Source organism: Mastomys coucha, unplaced genomic scaffold (assembly GCF_008632895.1).
Source record: "Mastomys coucha isolate ucsf_1 unplaced genomic scaffold, UCSF_Mcou_1 pScaffold20, whole genome shotgun sequence".
In the NCBI taxonomy this organism is placed as follows: Eukaryota; Metazoa; Chordata; class Mammalia; order Rodentia; family Muridae; genus Mastomys; species Mastomys coucha.
In genome coordinates, this window is record NW_022196903.1 from 65,795,306 (window position 1) to 65,818,916 (window position 23,611).

The window sequence follows — 23,611 nt, forward strand, 5'->3', positions numbered from 1 at the left end:
CCAGGACAGCCAGGGCTACACAGAGAAACCCTGTCTCAAACAAACAAACAAACAAACAAACAAACAAGAGATCCTGTCTCAGAAATAGGGACAAGAGGCAGGGAAGTGGCTCAGAGGGTCAAGGTACAGCTAAAGAGCCTGATGACCTGAGTTCAATCCCCTGTGGCCCACATGGTGGAAGGAGAGAACCAACTCCAACAGACTTCCACACAAGCTGTGACACACATGGTATGCCTACGCACATATCACAGGAGTATGCGCGCGCGCGCGCGCACACACACACACACACACACACTCACACACACACACACACTCACATATGCGTGCACATAGCCACCCACAAGAACCATAGGATTAGAGAGAGGACAGTTCATAGGTTAGTAAAAAAGTATCAAGGGGCCTAGTGAAATGCCTTTTCCCTCCCCTCTCCCCCCATCTTTTCCTCTGCTCTGGAGAACTGTCCTCTTTACCTAACCATGTACTCAATCCTACAGAAAGACTTTTGTGCACAGCATGAAGTGAGAAATCAGAAGTCTTACACACTCCCAGCAACCCCTCCTTGCATCCTCTCTCTCCAGCCACTTTCCTCAGCACTTGAATCTGTTAGAGCCAGCACAATCTGCTAGAGGCTTTAAGAAAATAAACTCCAGTTGTAGGAGAGCTGACTCCTTCATCTGACCTCCTTGGGGAGCAGGCACCCATGTGGTAAATGTACACACATGCAGGCATATACTCATATACATTGAAATAGAAGGAAATACATCTTAAGAGTATAGATTATTTAAAGCAGTGGCTCTTAAGTTTTCACTTAGGCATTTAACGTCTCATTCATCAGTGTTACTGGGGACTTATTAAAACAGAGATCTTGGCTGGGCATGATGGCACATACCTTTAATTCCAACACTCGGAAGGCAGAGGCAGGAGGATATTTGGGAGATAGAGGTCAGCCTGGTCTACACAGCAAGCTGCAAGACAGCTAGGACTGCTAGAGAGACCCTGTCTCAAAACAAACACATGGAGATCTCTAGAGCCAAAAGTAGACACTATCTTTCTTCCAAAGACTGTGTGTCTATCCATTTGTCTGTCTGTGTGCATGCGTGCGTGTGTGCGTGCGTGTGTGCGTGCGTGCATGCACGCTAAGCTAGTGTGAATTTATGAGAGCTGTAGAAACAGCTCTTTGATGTGTTTAAGGGTAACTGATGGTAGGTCAAGGTTTTTTGTTTGTTTAGTGTTTTGCCTGCAAGTATGTCTGTACACCATGTGCTTGTCTAGTGCCAGAGACCAGGAGAGGACCCCCCACCCTGAGTTTCAGGTGTTTGTTAGCCACCCTGTGAGATTGTTTCTTTTTAAAAACCTTTGAGAACCTGGTACATGAGAACTCCATCTATGGCTTTTCTACCTCTCTCTGCACCTAGATAATGTCTTTGTTAAAGGCCTGACAATATTTAAAGAAGCAGGAAAGAATGTGAAGCAAAGATTCTGCATTCAGATCTGCTATTTAACCCTGTTATCCATTATCAACATTGTGATTTGGATTTTATTATTTGGATTGTCTGCCCTTGCAAAAAGTGGCAGTGTGGTTGGGGGGGAGGTCTATATTTGCTTATGACATAGAGAATCATCTAATCGGGAAATGACACCTTCCTTTCACTGTATGGTGACCTTAGGTCAGTGTTTCTCAACCTTCCTAATGTTGTAACCCTTTGTTGCTATTTCATAAATATACTTTTGCTACTGTTAGGAATCGTATTGTATCCTGATATGCAGGATATCTGATACGTGACCCCCCACACACAGGTTGAGAACTGCTGCCTTAGATCCTGCCTTGATTTCATTTGAATTAGGATTGTACTTGGTGTATATTTTTCTCTGTCTATCACATAATGCATTACTGTACCTGACTCCCCAACCCAGGTGCACGTTGGTTGCGTTTGGAGTCTGGCTCCTGTACAACCTCAAGTGGAATTACACTACTGAAGAATGTGACATGAAAAGAATGCACTATGTGGAGGACCTTGACCGGATAAAGGTGAGCTAGTGCATGTGGTTTCAATTCAGACATTTCCAAGCACACACTTTAGCTGCAACCCCATCTCTGCTGTATGACATAGAAATGCTCAGGAAAACCTGGAGAAATGTTCTAGTTTCATATCTGTTTCTGTGATAAAATTCTCTAACCAAAAGCAACTTGGATTGGGGGGAGGGCTTTATTTTAAAGCACAGGGTGCAGCCCATCACTGAGGGAAGTTAAGGCAGGAACTCTAAGGTAGACCTGCTTGCTATCCCGTGCAGAATTACCATCTAACAGAAAACTTACTCACAGCCAAGGAGTATATCAGAAACCATGCAGGAGCACTACCTGCTGGCCTGCACAGGCACATTCTCAATCAACTTCCTTATATAGTCCAGGACCAGGACCCCCTGCCTAAGGAATAGTACTGCCCATAGTGGGCTGGGCCCTCTAGCATCAAGTAACAATCAATATAGTCCCCCATAGATATGCTCATCTTCCCTGACCCACAGCTGAGATGACTGGAGGTTGGATACGAAGCAATCAGGCCAGGGTTCTGGCCACTCTGTAATCCCAGCACTCAGGAGGCAGAGGCAGGAAGATTGCTGTGTCAAGGCCTTGTCTCATCAAACCAAACCCAACTCAACCAAATCCAATGGTACTGAATCCACCAGGCCCAAGTCTTCTTGATGGGATATATCTGTGTGGCTGTTTCCTTTCTTGTTCGATTTGTACTTACTCATTTCTACTTTTAGGCTGTGTATGCTTCAGGTGCTTGGTTTTTATGGTTTGGACAGATAAGCAAGCCACTGAGCAGCTTGACCCTGTTGAGTCATGGGTTTTTGCTTTCCTGCTGTCCCTCTGTCTTCAGATGCTTGCAGTCTTCCCTTGTTTTATCAATATTCACATCTGCTTGGGACCCACGCATGTCCAGCATCCAATGCTTGGCACTCCCTCCTCTGCCAGCCTGCCTGGCCTTGCACGCACCTCCTGAAGCCCATTCAATTTCATGGCCTTTCACAGCACTCTTGGGTCAGAGTTGTTGACATACTGTCTGTTTTCTGTCTCCCAGGAAAGGCCTAAAAAATGGCATTTAGTGTGGCTTACCGAACCACTGTGGAGTCTTCTGTCTTGTTCTTTGCTGAGCTTCCCCACTTTTTCATGCATCTTATTTTCCTGTCCTTGTAATTATATGTACCAGGACTGCCTGCCTGCCTACCAGTTGATGACTCTGGAATCCATATAGTGGAGGAGAGAATGAGGCTGTCACATGAACATGGTGCTTGGCCTAGGATGGAGAGTGCACCCGGCAGATATAGAGACCTGACCACCTGCATTCCTTATTTCCCCCAAAACTACATTAATAGACCGGGGTTGGTCTGCTTGTCCTTTTAGAGGTCAAAGAATTGTTTGTGTGTGTGTTTGTGTGTACACACGCCACCACACCTGGTTTTTCCCATGGGTTCTCAGGCTTGTACAGAAGTACTTTGACACTCAGCCACACCTTCTCCCACAGTTATTGCTCTGTTTTTGAGATTTTTTTTTTAAATTTTATATATTTAGGTTTTTGTTTGTGTTGTTTTGTTTTAGATTTTGGGTTTTTAGGACAAAATTTCTCTGTGTAGCCCTGACTGTCCTGGAACTTGCTTGATAGACTAGTTGGCCTCCAACTCAGAGATCTGCCTGCCTCTTCCTCCTGAGTACTGGAATTAAAGGCGTGCGCCACCAAACACAGCTTGTGTATAAGATGTTTTGCCTGCCAGTATGTCTGTATATCATAAGTGTGTAGTGCCCACAGAGGCCAGAAAAGGGCATCGGGTCCCCTAGAATTGGAATTATAAATGGTTGTGAGTCTCCAGGTAGATGCGGGGAATCAAACCCAGATACTCTGGAAGAACACCCAGTGCTCTTAACTACTGAGCCATTGCTCCAGCTCCGTGTTTGCTGTAGCAATTGCTCTTTAAAGTTCTTCAGGACCCTAGTGATTTGATAAAGACCAAAAGGAGACTCGGGACTGCATTTCTGAGGTACCACAGAAGGGGTGGGAACACTTACATAGCCTGAAAGATCTGCTTTGGAGAAATGATGGGACCTACCTAGGTGACCTTAGTGACAAAAAGATGTATTGGACAAGTAGCCAGACTGCAGGAAGAAAGGCTTGAGATCTCCTGCTCTTTGCAACACTCTCTCTCTCATATTAATTCGTGTGAGTATATTACCAGTCTGTCTGAACTGTAAATTAGTTGTGACTGGAATTGAGTTCACGCAATTCCTGAAAGTCTAAGTAAAGGCCGGTATGCCTAACTGGCTCTTAGGAGTTCCCTAAGAACTGCCTGCTGTCTGTTCCTGTTTGTCTTTGCCTCAGGCATACCCTGGGATTGTACAGTAGAATTTCTAAAAACAGAACCTGCTGAGTCACCTCCCCCTTAAGACTCTTGGTCTCTCATTACCTTCAGAAGCACATGGAGGCCCGTTCCTCCACCTGTGGAACTTCATGGCACGTGGTCTGGCTTCTTTTCGCCCTACATCATCTAGCACTACCCCTGTTAGGTACACTGGATGGAGCTGCTCTCATTCCCTCTCAACCTCATTCTTTCTGACCACTTTATTGACATATAATTCACACATCATAAAATTCACTGCTTAAAGCATATGGTGCACAGTCTTCCATGTATTTACAAAGCTGTGCTGCATGATGGTGTGTGTACAGAGCCTTTGCATCTTCCCCCAAAGAAACTCCAGGACTCCAGCAGTCACTCTCTGCCCCAGGCGACTAGGAATCCCTTTCTGCCTCCAAGGCTGTTGCCTGTTTCCTGTAAATACAGCCCACCATCTTCCGTTGCTGGCTTTTTGCACTTAGCATAATGCAGTCCCCTTTCCAGCTGCAAACTAACACTGGCACTAGACATAATGACCCACAGTGGTGTTCCCCGCACCAAGAGGATGAGGTAGTGACTGGGACTAGTGTGCACTGTGTAGCAGGACCCTGTTTCTAAAACTAAGCAATAACAAAACCCTCAGGGATGAATACTGGAAAACATTTGCTCTAGCTCTCCAATGTGGAAAGGAAGCTGGGGGACTGTTATATGCACATAACCCCTGAAAGCCTGCGAGAGCCATGGTATAGAACTGGAGGCAAGGTGCCTTGTGTTCTATTACTTGAAACATTTTTAAAAACAGGTTTTTGTGTGGCTCAGGCTCACCTTATATACTCAGTAGCTCTCTTAATGTCTTTTCTCAAACATTTCCTTTACATATGTGTGTCTGTGGGTGAATACGTGCCACAGCATACACATAGAGTTTGTAGGATAACTTGCAGGAGTTGGTTCTTCTCACCATGTGGGTTCTAGAGGGACGGTAGAGCACATTTACCTGCTCAGGCATCTCACTGCACCCACCCTTCTGATAAAACAAAACAAAACAAAACAGCAGCAGCATCAGAAACAGTCTTCAACCTTATGCATTGCCCCACTTTTCAGAAAGGTCTTGGCAAAATGTCCCCCTCTGCCGTGTGCAGCATATCATGGAGGGCCTGGGGTGGGACTCAGCAGGAAAGGAGATGGGAAAGAAGGACAGAGGGGAGGTCCTTAAAGCCACAGCAGACCGCACACTAGTTTGTTATCTCTTGTACACCATGGGCTGGGATTGCAGATGTGCGCTACACATCTGGCTGTACATGTGGATGGATTTGAATGATTATACATGTGTAGTCTCAGAAGAGTGAACCCTGTTGGCTTCATTGGTTATATCCAGCATCTGGAAGCATGAATGGCACCCTGTCCTGTCGTCTTCTGTCCTGTCAGATATTAGTGTTCCTAGCTGCACTGGGTCCAGGTGGTGCCTTTAGTTCCACGGGGGAGGGAGAACAGCTGCCAAGTTGTGGAGTTTATGATTTTTTTTTAATTTAAAAATGCCCATTAACATGCTAGTTATTAACAAGAGCAGTGGCAGTCTCTGAAGGAGGCTTAGACACACTGAAAGTGTGACTGAGATGCAAAATTGTGCTTAAGATATTTGAGGAGAGACCAATATTTGTGTCAATTCAGGCTTGGTCTGAGTGGTGGCAGCAGCAATTTGAACTTGGCCCACTCTTCTCTCAGAAAGCTGAAGACCACAGATCACCCTGGGGACAGCTTTCCGTGCAGCATAGCATAGCTCACTGGGGCCCAACTCCTCAGCTTTTCCAGCTCTGCCATCCTCCCTTCACCGCACTCACAGTGAGCAGGCTCACCCTGCAGAGCTGGTCCTTGAGCGGAGGCAGCACCTCTTGCACATATCTCCACTGTGCTTGCTACTACCCCACTTTCTACAGACCACCCCAAAATGTGTCAGAGGTTAAAAAACACTACAAAAACTCCACTCAGCATTCACAGCTTTTTTTTTTTTTTTTTTTTTTTTTTTTTTAAGACAGGGTTTCTCTGTGTAGCCCTGGCTGTCCTGGAACTCACTCTGTAGACCAGGCTGGCCTCGAACTCAGAAATCCGCCTGCCTCTGCCTCCCAAGCGCTGGGATTAAAGGCGTGCGCCACCACCGCCCGGCAGCATTCACGGCTTTAACAGAGATGGTATTACTAGTTAAGTAGATCTGAAGCTGCCAGCCTTTCCCGTCTCTACAGTTGATGGATATGAAATCACACAGTAGGAGTGTGGGCATTCCATCACACTAGTCAGTTCCCACGGAGCCCTTTCTCAGCTGATTCCACACAGAGCCCACATCCACTACGGAAGTGAGGGTTCACTGTGGCATCTGACCCTTGAGTATTCTTAAATTCTGGCTGCTTTTAATCACCATAAGACTGAGAACTTTGCTCTCACTGCAATCACAGGGACAACATTTTCTGACTATAGTGCACTTCGGTGCCTCTCTTCTTTTCCCTACATAGGGGTCACAGCTCAAAAGTAAAAAAAAAATAAAATAAAAATCAAAGGTGGGACAGTTTACTTTAAGGAACTGGGGTGCTTAGAGGAAGCATGGGTTCCAGAACATGGCACCCAAGTGGAGTGGCTTGTGGTAGCCACTAGGCAAAGGGAGGCAGAGACTAGAGTGCAGTTACAGGTGTGAAAACTAGTGTTTCTATAGGACGTGGTCCCCAGGTACTGGGAACCATGGCTGTTAGGTTCTTTCCTGTATTTAGTTAACTCAGAGTTCTTTGACCTAAATTCTCCCCTCTCCTCTCCTAAAACCATAAAGTCAGGTAATGAGGATAGAGCTTCGTGTGGACTCAGAAGTCTGCCACTTATTTGTATTTCTAAGAAACTGGATCCCCAAAGCCAGGGAGTGGAAATGGCAGTTATGCTGAGGAAATTCCCTTGCCCTTAATTCCCTTCAGTGAATTCTCATGTTGTGCTGCCCCATGGTAAATTGTCACACCAGTGACAGCTGGACCTTCAAGATGTCCTTATTCTTCATTGTTGGTGGCCTGCAGCTCAACCTGGACGACTTTGAAGAGCTAAAGCATTTATTTCCACCCCTAGGTTTGACACAGTGTCTTGTTGCTTACAAGAGGAACATCAGCTCTCTGGGTCCCAGAGCCGCCAGGATGGCGCCTTCCAGTCAGCCATGTTCCGGAACCCCTGCTTCCTCTAAGCACCCCAGTTCCTTAAAGTAAACTGTCCCACCTTTGATTTTTTTTGAGCTGTGAACCCTCTGTAGGAAAAAGAAGAGAGGCACCAAAGTGCACTATAGTTAGAAAAAGTTGTCCCTGTGATTGCAGGCATCTTCAGAGTTCAGCACATCTTTAACCGAGTAGAAAGAAGCAGGTGAGGAGGGGCTAGCAGCGGTCTCACCCTCTCCAGTGCCTGTAGCTGTGCTTGCTCGCTCCCTCAGATCTCCAGCCCCAGCCGTGAAGCAGACAGGGCTTCTGCAGAGGGTGACAGCTGGGCCTTGGGCTCTGCTTACGATATAGTAGATTAAATTTGAAGCCTGAAACTGAATGCTTTTCCAGGACAGGGAACGGAATGAAATTTCACCCCTCTCCAAAGGAAACTGCTAAAGGGAAGATTTGGCAGCGCAGAAGAGCTGCACGCATGCTTCTAGCTCGCTTCCAGCCTCCTTCTCTGGGTCTCCTTTGGCACTCTGCAGTTGTGTTCCTTTGGATCCTAGGTGATTTGTAAAAACATGTGCTAGGCATGTATCCTAGGGGTGAATTGGTCTCAGGGGCTCCAAAATGAGTGAAGTCAGTAGCATGACCCTGTTTGCCCCTGCCCAGCCCACCCCCCTCAACCCCCCAGTTTGATAAGGATAAGGCCCCATGAAGGGCGGAGCCTTGTGAGTACTCAGGTCATGACAGTTTCCTTGCTTGGCTTTCTGACTGATCCCTCAGGAGGATGCCGGTCCATATGTGAACTGCTGATCTGTGCAGTGTCTTCATTCCTTTCCCATAGGTGTAGAAGCTGCTGTTTCGGGCCTTGGCACGTGAGCAGCCCTGATTCATTCTCCTGGGTGTGCCACCTTGAAACCACAAAGGCAACTCACTGGTGACCTTATCTCCGGGTGCCACGGGGGTTGTGATGCTATTAGTCAGTTCCCCTTTACCAAAAGGAAGTTAATCCCCCAAATGCATGCACACACTGCCCTTTACAGGCACTAAATAACTTTTCAAGGCTATACTTTAAAAATATTTTTGAAGGTTTTCTACTGAGATGAGGGAAATGTTTCTGTGGAAAATATATTTTATAAAAATCAGATAATGGCTGATGAAGTGGCTCCAAGTGTAAAAAGGACCTGCTGCTGAGGCTGACAACCAGTTCATCCCATAGCCCCATGCGGAGGGAGGAGAAAACTGGCTCCCAGAAGTTGGCCTCAGATATCTGACACACACATGAACACAAACATGTTCACACACAGAGGCACACACACATGAACACAAACATGGACACACACAGAGGCACACACACCCACTTACATACACATACACAGAATAAAGTGTAATAAAAAATTAGAGTAAAAATAATAAGACTGAGGAAAAGCAGCTGAGGTAATGTTTAAAACTACAACAGTAAGAATCTTCATGATACACTGACAGGTTTGAAGATAAGATACCTTCCTAAAAACAGGTATCCTCCTGGGACGTACAGGAGCTACACATCTGCACAGACTCGTGTGCATAGAAACAGCTGTGTGAGGCTGTCAGATACAAAACTGGGAAATGCAAAGCAGGAGCAGTGCATGGGGAGCCTTCTGACTGGGCCTCAGCAGCTGGCCTTGCTGATAGGAGGACCAGCCCTGGGCAAGTGCACAGGGACCAGCAAGTTCTGTGTGCTCAGGACACTTGTACTCTGATAACACTGAAGGTCATTCGTCGTCTTCCACAAAGCCGATTAACACTGTTGAGAAACAAGGCTGTTTATTACCCTGCTGGTTGGAAAACATGAAGCTCTTTATTATTGTCACAGTAAAAAAATCAAACAAATGGAAAATAAGCAAAAACCCATATAACAAAATTTACCATCTTAGCCAGTCCTGAGGGCCAAACTAGAGCATTGCAACATGCCAAGCAAACATACCACTAAACTGTGTGCGTGTGTGCATGCTGTGTATACACACTATAACTAGAATGCAGTGCGGAGATCAGAGGACCACTTTGGGGAGTCAGCTCTCTCCTTCCATCCTCCGGGTCCCAGAGACTAAACTCAGGTCAGCAGCAGTCTCCTTTACCTACTGAGCCATCTTGCTGGCCCTCCAAAACCTTTCAAACACACTGTTTTTGTGCCTGTCAGACACATTCCTTATCTCTCTGTCTCCTCGGTCACTGGTCCCGCTATCCTCCTTTGTGTTTTCTGTAGGTCTGACCACTTTGCGTATTGCAGGTAAGTGCAGTCAGCCAACTTAGTGCCAGTCTTCTGGTGACAGTTTGTCTCAGTGGCATAATGAAAAGAATAGCCTTGTAGAATTTCTATTCTTGTCATACGATGTGGCCCTCTGGTTCCTTTCTGTTCCTGAGCAAAACACTAACCCTAAAAGGTAAACGTTCTGAATTATCAGATGGTAATCAACAAGGGAGTGACTCCAGGCATCACTGAATGTCTAGACAGTGTTATTTCTAATGTTGGAGAGGTTTTAAAGCCTATGTTGGTCATCCCCTTCCAGAGAGCTCAGAGATATGCTCAGGAAGTCTTACAGAAGGAATGTCGGCCCAGGTACGCGAAGACAGCTATGGCTCGGTTATTTGAGGACAGGTACAGCATCAACTTGGAGCCTTTTGTGCAGAAATTCCCCACAGCCAGTGAAGCTGAGCTCAAGTATGACCCACCTTTTGGATTCCGGAAGTTCTCCAGTAAAGTCCAGAGCCTCTTGGATATGCTGCCTGAGCATGACTTTCCTGAACACTTGAGAGCCAAGCACTGCAAGCGCTGTGTGGTCGTTGGGAATGGGGGCATCCTTCACGGACTAGAGCTGGGCCATGCCATCAACCAGTTCGATGTGGTAATAAGGTATCTATGCTCAAAGCCAGCCTTTCCCCTCTAGAATCTTACACTCTGGGCCAGTGCAGCTCCATGAACAGAGAGGAACAGTGGGAGCTCTTCAGCACCCCTGCTTCAACTCTTGGGGGTGTTGAAACAAAATCACAAAAGGCCAGGTGTCCAAACTGGGCATTGGTTGTCCTAGATTCAAGGCTTCCGCCGTGGGCTGCTGTCGCTTGCCAGGCCTTGCAGAGGAAGGAGATTTGGAAAGGGGCCAGGGGTTGGGGGGTGGAGGGAGGCTTGGTATCCCGTTCTTAGGCAGGAGCTGTAGGCTGATGCAAGGCGGGAGGGCAATGGGGGATACCTGGCTTTGGGAACAGAGTTTAGGGATAGTGAACCCTGGGAGGATAGCCAGCCTCCAGGGCAGTTAGAACTTAGCACAGACAGAAAACAGCCTGACTCTTCAAAGGGGGTTTACTTGTTTACATACTTGTTTGGTTTGGGGGCTTGTTGTTGTTAGGGGACTGTTTTGTTTGTTTGTTTGGGTTTTGTTTTTTTAGGACGGGTCTCTCTGCCTAGGGTTAAAGGCATGGGCCTCTACACAGTGCTTAAAAGTTATTTTTCTAGATTAGGGGTATAGCCAAATGGTAGAAGGCCTGCTTACCATACACAGGACCCTGGATTTAGTGATATTGCAGGAAAGAAAAAGATTTTCCAATTATAAATGTAAAATAGACCCATTATTAGGACGAAAATAACCGCTTCTCATAGTATGAATAACCAGCACTGCTGATTGCATGGGCTTGTATCTGTGTTTCTGTCTCTCTCTAAAGATTGATTTTGTTTTTGATTTGTGTAACCTGTGTGTATGTGCACATGCATGGGGGTGCCCGTGGAGGCCTCCTGAGTGAAGTTACAGGCTGTTGTGAGCCACCCAATATGGCTGCTAGAAACTAAATTGTGGTCATCTGGAGGAGCAGCACACACTCTTCACCACTGGGGCATCTCTCTAGCCCTCTATTTCTGGGGGGATTTTGTTGTTGTTGTTGTTTTTTAAGATTTATTTATTATTATGTGTAAGTACACTGTAGCTGTCTTCAGACACACCAGAAGAGGGTGTCAGATCTCATTACGGATGGTTGTGAGTCACCATGTGAGTGCTGGGATTTGAACTCAGGACATTCGGAAGAGCAGTCAGTGCTCTTAGCTGCTGAGCCATCTCTCTAGCCCCTCTATTTCTGTTTTTATAAGATATTTTAAACTTAACATTTATGATTAGTTTCTGAGGGCATTAGCATCTTAGAACTCCTTTAGAAAAAGATAATTTTTGGTGGCTCTTTTGGCAAACATTAGAAATTTATTTCTCTTTACTTTTTATTATGAAGCTACTTTGCGTGTTTTTATGCACGTGCCTTTTTATCCAGCTCTGATTGGTTCCTTAAACAAATTATTTAAAATAGAATTGGTATCTTCAAGGCCTGGGGCCTATTTTTCCAACCATGGGTTACACTGCAGTAAATTAGCCACAAGATCAGAGTCCTAATTCAGTGTGTCCTGCAGAGACCCATGGGCAGGCAGAAGAAAGGAGAGTGGCAGAGCCTAGGGATAAATATGTGACATATGTGGTTGGGGGTGACAAGACTGAATCTGGGGAACATATTGAAAAGTAACTAACAGCCCCTTTTAATAGTATGAAAACTAATGTCAAGTGATAGAAAGATTTCTACTCCAGGGGCCTCGGGTCTTAGCGGAACCACTAACAGAAACCCAGAAGTGGGGGGAAAAAAACTGACTAGCAAGGGACATGACAAAACCCATCCCACCCATTTTGATCCCCAAAGTGAGGATGTTCACATGGGACCTTTATGATTTGGGCCAGCCACTCCATGGTGCCTCAGTTTCCTCATCTGTAGTCCAGAAGCTGTAGGGTTCATCCAGCGTGGAGACCATATGCACAGTGAGTGACAGGATAGGGTTTGGTGCTCCATAAATACCACAGCTACTTCGGGGGAGAGCATGGAAAGGAGGGGGTTGGGGCAAGGTACAGTGGGTAAAAGGCCTTTATAGGAAAGGTTGGGTATTCAAAGAGGCAAGGAAAAGAAACCAGGAGGAAGCAGAAGGGAGCTGCAGACGACTGGGAGCAGAGCAGAGTGGGCCAGGTCTCCCGGGGGTCAAGTGGCATGAAACAGCGGCCACCTGTTCCAACTTTTTGTTGCCTAGCAGTGCTTTCTTCTCAGAAATAACCCGGTGGTTGATGTCGTGAGTGTCTGGTACCATGGACACAAAGATCTCAGTCCCTAACTGATTGAATACAAGGGCCGGCCGAGGGCTTCCAGAACCTTATATCTGGGCCCATTTGAGCAGCAAATTAATGCCTGTGTGCAAGTAGCACTGTGCAAGACAGGGCCAGTGGTTCCTGGGTAGGCTGTGCGAAAGAAGTAGCTTAGACCCACACAGACAGTGCAGAACTTCAGTTCCAGGACAGATGGCTAGAGGAGGCTGCCTATCAAGCTGGCTTAGAAGGACAGCAGTGTGTATCTTCCCAGAGAGGAGTCACATGGGGGTGGCTGAACGAGGAGCCCTGCCTGGTGTGAGGATAGGGCTAAGACAGCTGGGAGGGACCAGAAGTGAGGCTTGATGTCCTGGGGTGGCAGGACTGGGCATGAGCGCTTCAGGGGCAGGGAGGCTTCTGTGCACCAGGGACAGTGATGGGTGCATCAAGCCTGGTTAGAAAGAGAAAGATCACAAAGCATTTTTATTTTCATAATTCCATGGAGATAGTACAGACACTTCCCTTTTACCTTCTCCCAAACACCCTGGTTGAGCACACCTGGTTGAGCTTATGTTCCCTGCATCATCTGTACAGATGCTCCTTAGTGTACCAGGAGGCTTCCAGCTGCACACCCAGCATACACTTCCATCAAAAGATGCATGGGAGTGGGGTGAGGGTGGGAGCAAGGGAGGCAGCTCAGTGCATAGGCTCTGAGGACTAGAGCTCAGCCCTCCAGTGCCTAAGTAAATGCCAAGTAGATATGATAGCCCAGCTGTAAACCCCACACTATAATTCCAGGCTCAGAAGGCAGAGGCAAGGGATCCCCTGGGCAGGCTGGCTATCTAAAGTAGTCATGCTGATGAGCTCGGGCTTCATTTGAGAGACCTGTTGCAGTGATTAAGGTGGAGAGCATTGAGGATGACTCCCCATGTGAGCCCATTCGTGCATGTAAGAGAAGGTGAGAAGTAGGGATGCATTGACTCCACCTAGCCTATTGAGCATCCTGGTTTGCTCAGAATACGTAGTGTAGCATGCCAGTCATGTCCCCTCATGATCCACATGGCTGCTACCCGTAGCATCATAAAAAGGTATCATACCATACACGTCACCAGCCCAGGAAAATTCAAAGTCCGAAGTTCACAATTGGGCTTCTGTCAGATGCACATGGCTTTGAACCATCATAAAGCTGAAAGATTTTAAGTTGGTCCACTGACACTCCGTCTGTGCTGTTACTCTCTGCTGACCCGGTTTTGAAAGTTGCAGATAGCCACGTCCCAGGAACCTGAGCGTGCCTTTCCTGAGAACAAGGACATGATGTTCAGGATCAGAGAGTGTGTGTATACAATCATGCCCTTCAATACAAAAGAAAACAGTCTGACCCAGTGGCTAGATGTTTTGGCATTTAGTTGACCTATTCAGTAGCTTGCTTTAGTAATCAAAGCATTAGGTGTTTAAGGTCTAGAAGAGGAAGTAGCCATGAGATGGAAAATTTAGACCCAATTGTACAGTAGACACTTTTATGAGATTTCAGAATACCATTAACTAGTTGGCACAGTGGCACATCTCTGTAACCCCAAATACTTGGGAAACTTTGGGATTCTGTTAAAAACTCTTAGTTATCAAAGCAAACAGGAGATTTTCAAAGAAAGTAATATCCAGAAAAGCCCCAAATGTTCTCTGTTTGGATTAGCTCAAAACACCAGGACATGCCAGAACCACTTACGTTGACAGTGTAGGGCCATATGCTGGTGTTCCTCCATGGACTGCAGGCTGCATTCAATCAGGACCATGAGGGGCAGTCAGTGTAGTGAAATACACAGAGGCCGCTGGGAGGGAAGCCTGCTCCAACAATATCCTAATGCATAGAGAACATGGCATAGGATATGGGGATGTCTTGTGGTGTGACGAGATGGTTAATGGACTCCTTTGTCAATTGTTCCCTTTTGTTTGACCAGGTTGAACAGTGCACCAGTTGAGGGTTATTCTGAACATGTTGGAAATAAAACTACTATAAGGATGACTTACCCCGAGGGTGCTCCACTGTCGGACGCTGAATACTACGCCAATGACTTATTTGTTACTGTTTTATTTAAGAGTGTTGATTTCAAGTGGCTTCAAGCAATGGTAAAAAATGAAAGCCTGGTAAGAACTCAAATTCCTCGGCCAGTCAGACATTGGTAAAAAGTTAGAGCATCTTGGATTGCAATTATAGACTTTTTTTTTTTTAAATAGACACAGTAGAATTCATATGTTTGTGTTGTCTTTCAAACTATACTCTCCCTGTCTATAGAAACCCCTCAGAACTCTTGCTGCAAATTGCTTCCAGAACCTGGTTAATCCTGGTTCATGGAACTGAAAATGCAGCTCAGCTATAGAGAGAGTGCTTGCCTGGCGTGCAGAAGGCCTGGGTTCAATCCCCAGCGCCACAAAAAGCCAGGTGGGCATAGGGATGCACACCTATATTCTCAGCACTTGGGAGGTGAGGGCGGGAGGATAAGCTCTGGGTCATCCTCAGCTGCATAGAGTTTTAGGCCAGCCTGGGCTACATGTGATCCTATCGTAGAAACAAGTAAATTAAAACCAGGAGAGACTTTTCTGTGAAAATGGTGGTCATTACTAAAAGGGAGTATGAACTTTCAGACCATGCTTTTTGTTCTGAGCTTAGTTACCTTGTTCTCCACAGTAGACTCAAATGGCTTTTAGTTAGTTCAAGAAGTGAGATTGCTAGGATGAAGATTATATATATATTTATTTCATCCCAAAGATGTTCTCCAAAATGCTGTAGTCAGGGTCCTGGCATTGGAGTAAATCCAAAGTCTTCTAGAAAGGCAGAGCAGAGCCTTCCACGTGGTCGGATTCCTGTTGTTGGTCTTTCCAGTAATCAAATAACATTACTTTGTAGTTTCATCCATTAAAGTGAAATAATTTCCAGAGCTCAATTATCAAGCTGATCACAAATATCTGTCTCTAAAACTAAGAGGATAGGGTCAGCAGAGATGACTCAGAGGGTAAAGGTGCCTGCCACCATGCCTGACAACCCAAATTCAATCCCAAGGAGCTACATGGTAAAAAAGAGAGAAATGATTCCCAGAGATCTTTCTCCACCCAATACACACGCACACACACACACACTAAATAGAAAGCTAAAATACACATTGTTTTAAATTAGCTCCATACTATGTTATGGAGCTATTTCTATCTCCAGTGCCTCTCTGTAGATTATTGTGATCTGGATTTTCTATTGCATAGAATTTCTGATGGGAAAATGAAGTGACCTACTGCCTGTTGCTAAGCAATTTTATGAGACTAGGAAATAAAGATAGTGGAAAGTGGGTACTGTTGAGACCCATCCAGCAAGGCACTCGTTATCCTTAATCCAGCCTCTTAATTGTCCTTCCCAGGAACACAGTGGCTTGTAAAGGAGACACCCTCAGGTCATCTCTGGGGAGTTTCTTCCTCAAGCAAACCAAGTGGTTCTATTATTTCTGTCCAGGTCTGTCCACCTTTGTAAATTGCAAGTTTCAGGGTTACATTGTTGGGTCGAAGTACTAGATTCACACACATTTAGATGACGAACGATACTCTAGGGTTTGGGGTACAAAACCAACTGGAGTCAAGCCCATGACCTTGACATAATTAGCAGTGACTCTCTTACCACCCCTGTTGACAGGATAACATTACTAAGCATCCTAATGGCTGCTTGTACTCTTTCCTCAGCCATTTTGGGTTCGTCTCTTCTTTTGGAAGCAGGTGGCAGAAAAAATCCCACTGCAGCCAAAGCACTTCAGGATTTTGAACCCAGTTATCATCAAAGAAACTGCCTTCGACATCCTTCAGTACTCAGAGCCTCAGTCAAGACTCTGGGGCTATGATAAGGTATATTTGTTACTTCTTGGTTAACTGTTCTCTGTGTACAAGAGGGAACTTGTGGACTCATCTGTACCCCTAGAACAGTGGCTCTCAGCAACGTTTTTGGGGATCGAATGACCCTTTCACAGGGGTTGCATATCACACATCCTCCATATCAGATACTTAAATTATGGTTCATAGCAGTAGCAAAATGACAGTTATAAAGTAGCAACAAGAATAACTTTATAATTGATCACCACAACATGAGGAACTGTATTAAAGGGAGTTGAGAGCCACTGTTCTAGAAGCATCTCTAGTAGGGAAACATACTCACTGACTGGACGAGTCCTTGTGTGGTTATCATTACATCCCGTGGTGCCAGGGCTCGTCGTGGTTGAATTAGCCTTCTTCCTGGTGTACTCTTTAGCAGAGTGACACATCACTGAGGGTTACTTGAGGTATCTTTGCCCCATGGCCATACTAAGGGGCACATTGTTCATCTAAAAAGTTTCTATTTGGTTTCTCTCTATGAGATAGTAAGAATTGGTACTCGCCAACACTTCACAGATAATAAATAAAGTCAGCCCTCTAAGACAGTGCTTTTCAGCCCGGCCCCATCCCAGGCATTCAGACTTTATTGGTCAGTGTTGTGGTCCACACGTGGGGATTCTCAAAATTACCAGATGATTTACTTTGCAGCGTAATTTGAAAACCATTTTGTTCTAGGTTGTCCATTTGAGTAGGGCTTTAACCCACAATTAGCATATGCCGCCAGAAGGGGGTGATGTGGAGAAAGAATCCTTTTCTTACTTGTAGCTTGATAGTGAGGCTCATCTCTTTAAAAATTTTTAAAGACTTGTATGGAAATCCTTTTTTTTTTTTTTTTAAGATTTATTTATTATTATAAATGAGTACATTGTAGATGCCTTCAGACACCAGAAGAGGGCATCAGATCTCATTACGAGTGGTTGTGAGCCACCACGTGGTTGCTGGGATTTGAACTCATGACCTTCAGATGAACAGACGGTGCTCTTACCCACTGAGCCATCTCACCAGCCCGGAAATCCTTTTTTGAGATATGGTTTCTCTATATAGTCCTGGCTGTCCTGGAACTCACTTTGTAGAGCAGGCTAGCCTTAAATTCATGTAGATCCACCTTCCTCTGTCCCTGCCCCTGCCCCTGTGCCTGCCCCTCCCTGTCCCTGTCTTGAGTGCTGATACTAAAGGCACGTCATCACACCCAGCTAGGAAATCTTTCTTAAACAAGATTTAGCACATGTATGACCAAGTAGCAATGCTCAAAATACAAACAATTCTTCATAGAGCTAAAACAAACAAACAAAACAGCATAAACAAGCCCGGCTGGAGACATGGCTCAGTGCTCACTTACAGTTAAGAGCACTGACTTCTGACAGCTAAAAGCACTGGCTATTCTTCCAGAGGACCTGAGTTCTGTTCCCAGCATCCACATAGCAGTTCATAATGTCTATAACTCCAGTTTCAGGAGATCCAGTGCCCTCTTCTTGATTCTGAGGGTATGCATATACATGCATACATGAAGGCAAAACACTCATACAGATTCATAAAAAAAAATTAATAGAGATAAAAATTAAGAACAGTTGACCAAAAAATAAAAAAATAAAAATAAAAAAATATATAATAAAATATTTAGTCCCCAGTAATTAGACAAAAGGCAGTTAGAGCCACAGTGGCTTTTTTTTTTTAAACCCCACTTTCTTTGTTGTATTTTGTTTTGTTTCTGAAATATGATCTCACTAAGTGACACTGGCTGACGAAGAACTCACTATGTAGACCACGCTAGCCTTAAAATTCCCTTCATTCTCCTGCCTCTGGCTCTAGGCACTAATATCACTAGCAGGCACCACACCTGACTGATTTTTTGCTCACCTTATAGCAAAGTTTAAAGATCTTTATCTGGCAGCAATGTAGGTAGAATAAAGTGGCCCTTTTCCTGTATGTAGTATGCATTAACTTAAAATAGGGATGGTCATGGATGGAAAGATGGCTCAGCAATTACAAGCACATGCTGTTCTTTCAGAGGACCTTAGTTCAGGTCCTAGCACCCACATCAGGTGGCTCCCAACTATCTGTAACTCCAGTTGCAGGGCATCTGATACCCTCCTTGTGTATACACACACACACACACACACACACACACACACACACACAAGAGAGACAGAGAGACAGACAGAGAGAGACAGAGAGAGTATACATTCACATGCACACACACACAAATAATAAAGATAAAATCTTTTAAAATTATAAAATAAGAATTATCTTGGCTGGGTGTTTTGGCATCCCCATTAGCCCAGTATTCAGGACGGTAAGGCAGGTTCAGACTCAGCTACATGGTGAAATCTTGCCTCAGAAAGAATGGATTTCTTTTACCCAGCAATGTGACTCTGAAACCTGATTATTAAAAAAAAAAAAATTAGCGGAATCTCCACTACCAAGCAGTTATAGATATTCATCATGGCATTAGTAACAAAATACTGAATAAAGCATAGCCTAGATATTTACCACTAGACAATGTTTTTTTTTAAAGGTGCTAGGGATATAGCTCAGAGTGCTTGCCCACATTCACCAATGCCTAGGTTTGATCCCCAGAACCACACAAACAAGGGCTTGTCTGCGCTCCTAGCACCCAGGAGGTAGAAATAGGGGGATCAAAAGTTTAAGGTTATCCTCTGATTCTTGGCAAGTTCAAAGCCAACCTAGGTCTGCTCTGAAAAATCTCACATCAGAGACTTCCTCACGTATGTGTATATATATATACACATACATACACACACACACATACATACATGCATACATATGCCCTTCCATCAAGTAGAGAAGTTTGTAGGCTCTGAGGAAATGTGGACTTAGGGCTTTTTAGTACAGATGACAGAATTTGGGAAGGTTCTAGTCCTTTTTTAAAAATTACATTTATTTGTGTGTGTGTGTGTGTGTGTGTGTGTACACGCGCACGTGTGCACACGCGTGCATAGGTATCTGTCTGTGTGCATGTAAGTCAGAGGACAACTTGTAGGGGTCATTTCTCTCCTTCCACCTTGTTGGTCCTGGAGCTTGAACTCAGATCATTAGGCTTGGCATCAGGCACCTTTACCTGCTAAGCCATCTTGGCAGCCCAGCAGTCCTCTCTGATTTCTCTTCATGCATTGCTTCCATGACAGTTGATCTCACACAGTTGCACAGGCACTGTTTGTGGATCCCCTGCATGCTGAGTGCCCTGCCTATCACTTGACCTCTAGGCTGCATGTTGGAGGATACGAGACAGGAGGAGGCACAGCACAGAGGCATCCTTAGCATCTCTCTGTCCGTGAACAGGCATGCAGACTGGCTACGACAACCCTTTTAACCAGTAAGGGTAGCTTTGAGACAAGGATGCCCATGAATCAGGAGGCAGTTTAGAATGAACGGAGCCGCTGGAAGCGTCCCTGATCCCATCAGAGTCTATAAGCTCTGGGGGAACTCTTGTTCTAGTTTACAGAAAAGGAATATTTATGGAAGGCACAGTCTTCACTAAAATAAGAGAAACATCAGCACATGAAAAGCAAATTCAGGTTGAACATCCAGAATCTGAAAATCAAAAACTCTTTGATAGCTAACATAATGTCCTAAGTAGAAAATTCCATACCTGGCTTCAAGTGATAGGTCATAATCAAAATGTAGATACATTAAAAATATCTTATAAAATGTATATGTATAAGACATATGTGAAACACAAGAGAGTATCAGTGTGTGTGGGTCCTTTTCCCAATATGTCCTCTATGTGTGCACAAGTACTCCAGAAATGCAGGAAACACTTCTGGGACCATGCATTTTAGATACAGAATCTAGTCTGCAACTGGACCAGTGGCAACCCTCAGGGAAGGTCAACCACAGGTTCTTGTCTTATGGTGCTGTTTTTATCTAAAACTTGACTGAAGATCCAGAAAGCTTTGTGCCAGGGTTGGACACCCCAGGAGACATGACATACTGCCAGGCAGACAGAGGATTTGTCAGAAGGGAGAAGCCACCGTGGGATGAGCCTTGGACCTGCTAGGCAAAAGCTAGTTGAATCTATTTTTAAAAGAGTAAATTTGGCAGGCAGAGCAACATACACATGTAATTCAGCACTCCAGGGGTTAAAGCAGGAGATCATGGGGCAGAAGCCAGCTTAGGGCATATGGCAAGACCTTTATCTTTAAAAAACAAAACTACAAAATGCAGGGATGAATGTGGCATGTAACATACAAGTTCAATCTCAGATTCACATGGTGAAAGGAGAGAAAAAGCTCTTGAAAGTTATCTTCTGACCTCCAGGCATGCACAGTGACATGTGTGTTCAAGTGCATATGTGTACACGCATGCGCGCACACACAAACACACAAACACACATTAAAAATATAAAGAGAGATGCCAGGCAATAGTGTACACTTTTGATCCCAGGATGCAGAGGCAGATGGACCTCTGTGAGTTTGAGGCCAGTCTAGCCTACAGAGCAAGTTCTAGGGCAACCAGGAACGATTACACCCACACTCTGTCTTGAAAAGCCAAAAATAATTTTTTAAAATGATGTATATATAATATAATAAGTATAATCTCAAAAAAATTAAATGAGTTAAAAAATAATTGAAATATTAATTTTTTAATGAATAAATTGGTCTGTGTTCTTTCCAGAACATCCCCACGATCGGCGTCATTGCCATTGTCTTGGCTACACATCTGTGTGATGAAGTCAGCCTGGCAGGCTTTGGATATGACCTCAGTCAACCCCGGGCCCCTCTGCACTACTTTGACAGTCAGTGCATGGGCGCCATGAACTGGCAAGTCATGCACAATGTGACCACAGAGACCAAGTTCCTCCTGAAGCTCATCAAGGAGGGTGTGGTGGAGGACCTCAGCAGGGGCATCCACTGAGAATTTTGAACACAAGCAAACCTCACTCAGAAACGCAACTGAGAGCTGTGGTGAGCAGCCTCCACAGGGAGTTCACCCTGCAGCTGCTTTGACGTGCAGCTAGGGTTTTTAAACTCAATTTTGAAAAATGAGGAAGAAAGATCAGCACCAACAACAAAAAAGTTCAGCTCCTCGCACCTCTTTGTCCTATTTATTTGAAGTCAGTGCTTGGTTTTGCACAATTTTGTAAGTTAATTTTAAGAATGGGATTGGAAAGACTTTTCAAAGAGAATCATATAGTTTATTGTTTTTTAAGGAAGTGGTTTAATTTGCAAAAACTGTACACACATACTCTGCCCAGGTGTTGAGGTGGAAGGAGAGGGGCTTCTGGCCCTTTGATGATGGCCCCAATGCCTGATTCTGGGTTCTGCTGCTCTGTGGTAGAACTGATGGCAGAGAGACTTCCTGCCTCCAGGATGAAGGGCTTACTCATCACCTCTGGCAGCTGCTCAGCAAGTTCATAACCCCTTTCTGCTAGTCCATCTGCCAGAAGGCTCACAGGACTCCGGCAGGGCAGCTGTCCCGGAGGCTGCGCGTTGGTGAGCCACTGTCAGCTGAGTACCGTGGCGTTGCCCCAGGATGGAAGAAGCCACTCTTCCTACACTGTCAGGGCACTTTTAAACTTCTGAGAAGTGTGTGTGTGTGTGTGTGTGTGTGTGTGTGTGTGTGTGTGTGTGTGTGTTCATTCTGCCCTTCCAAAGCACTTATGTGTTATCTAAGGCGCTCTGCTGTTCGTCTGGGGATGGTTCATCAAAATTATGACAAAGCCTCTTATCCAGAGCCCTGGGGAGCAAGCCCTCTCCGGAATGATCACATTTCTGAAGCACTGGAGTGAAATTTCCCCATTGTTATAACTTAGACGAATTTGAAAGGCCCTGAAGTATGTACCAAGCAATGTAGAAGGAGGAGAGGGGGAAGGGAAAAGAAAAGAAAGAAAAAAAAAGAATAAAAGGTTTTGAGGAACCCCTGTGATTTAGTGACTTTGAGTGTTTGTTCCTTTATTCATTCATTTTAGGAAAATCTCTTCATTCTCTTCTAAGTGGAAACCTCGCCCTGGATGTTGTACAGTGAGGGACACCTTAGGGTGCCTCACTCCTAGCTGTATGATCCAAGTCATGGGGCCCCTCTGGAGAGTTGATGGGTGCCTTACGTTTCAACACTGTGACAAATTCCATGAGCAAGGCAACTTACTAAAACAAAGCATTTTAGTCTAGGGCTCAGGTTCCAGAGGGTGAGGCCATGAGCATCACAGGGGACTGGGGCAGTGAGTCCATGACCATCACAGGGGGCTGGGGCAGTGAGGCCATGACCATCACAGGAGGCTGGGGCAGTGAGTCCATGAGCATCACAGGGGGCTGGGGCAGTGAGTCCATGAGCATCACAGGAGGCTGGGGCAGTGAGTCCATGAGCATCACAGGGGACTGGGGCAGTGAGTCCATGAGCATCACAGGGGACTGGGGCAGTGAGTCCATGAGCATCACAGGGGGCTGGGGCAGTGAGGCCATGACCATCACAGGAGGCTGGGGCAGTGAGTCCATGAGCATCACAGGGGGCTGGGGCAGTGAGTCCATGACCATCACAGGGGGCTGGGGCAGTGAGGCCATGACCATCACAGGAGGCTGGGGCAGTGAGCCCATGACCATCACAGGAGGCTGGGGCAGTGAGGCCATGACTATCACAGGGGGCTGGGGCAGTGAGCCCATGACCATCACAGGGGGCTGGGGCAGTGAGTCCATGAGCATCACAGGAGGCTGGGGCAGTAAAGCTATGACCATCACAGGGGGGTGGGGCAGTGAGCCCATGACCATCACAGGTGGGTTGGGCAGTGAGCCCATGAGCATCACAGGGGGCTGGGGCAGTGAGGCCATGAGCATCACAGGAGGCTGGGGCAGTGAGGCCATGAGCATCACAGGGGGCTGGGGCAGTGAGGCCATGAGCATCACAGGGGGCTAGGGCAGTGAGGCCATGACCATCACAGGAGGCTGGGGCAGTAAAGCTATGACCATCACAGGGGGGTGAGGCAGTAAAGCTATGACCATCACAGGGGGCTGGGGCAGTAAAGCTATGACCATCACAGGGGGCTGGGGCAGTGAGGCCATGAGCATCACAGGG

At 45.8% G+C, this 23,611-nt stretch overlaps 1 protein-coding gene across 3 annotated transcripts in view; it reads left to right on the plus strand.

Moving 5' to 3' along the window:
- The window catches only part of St3gal5 (ST3 beta-galactoside alpha-2,3-sialyltransferase 5), a 57,607-nt gene extending 35,128 nt beyond the window's left edge, over positions 1–22,479 (plus strand). For all 3 annotated transcript variants that reach the window (XM_031382162.1, XM_031382163.1, XM_031382164.1), the window contains 5 exons: positions 1,915–2,029; positions 10,100–10,443; positions 14,641–14,827; positions 16,403–16,561; positions 21,221–22,479. In XM_031382162.1, the coding sequence (XP_031238022.1) occupies positions 1,915–2,029; positions 10,100–10,443; positions 14,641–14,827; positions 16,403–16,561; positions 21,221–21,460 (1,045 nt within the window). In that variant the 3' untranslated portion in view covers positions 21,461–22,479. The remainder of the gene's footprint in view (positions 1–1,914; positions 2,030–10,099; positions 10,444–14,640; positions 14,828–16,402; positions 16,562–21,220) is intronic.
- The last annotated feature ends 1,132 nt before the right edge of the window (positions 22,480–23,611 follow it).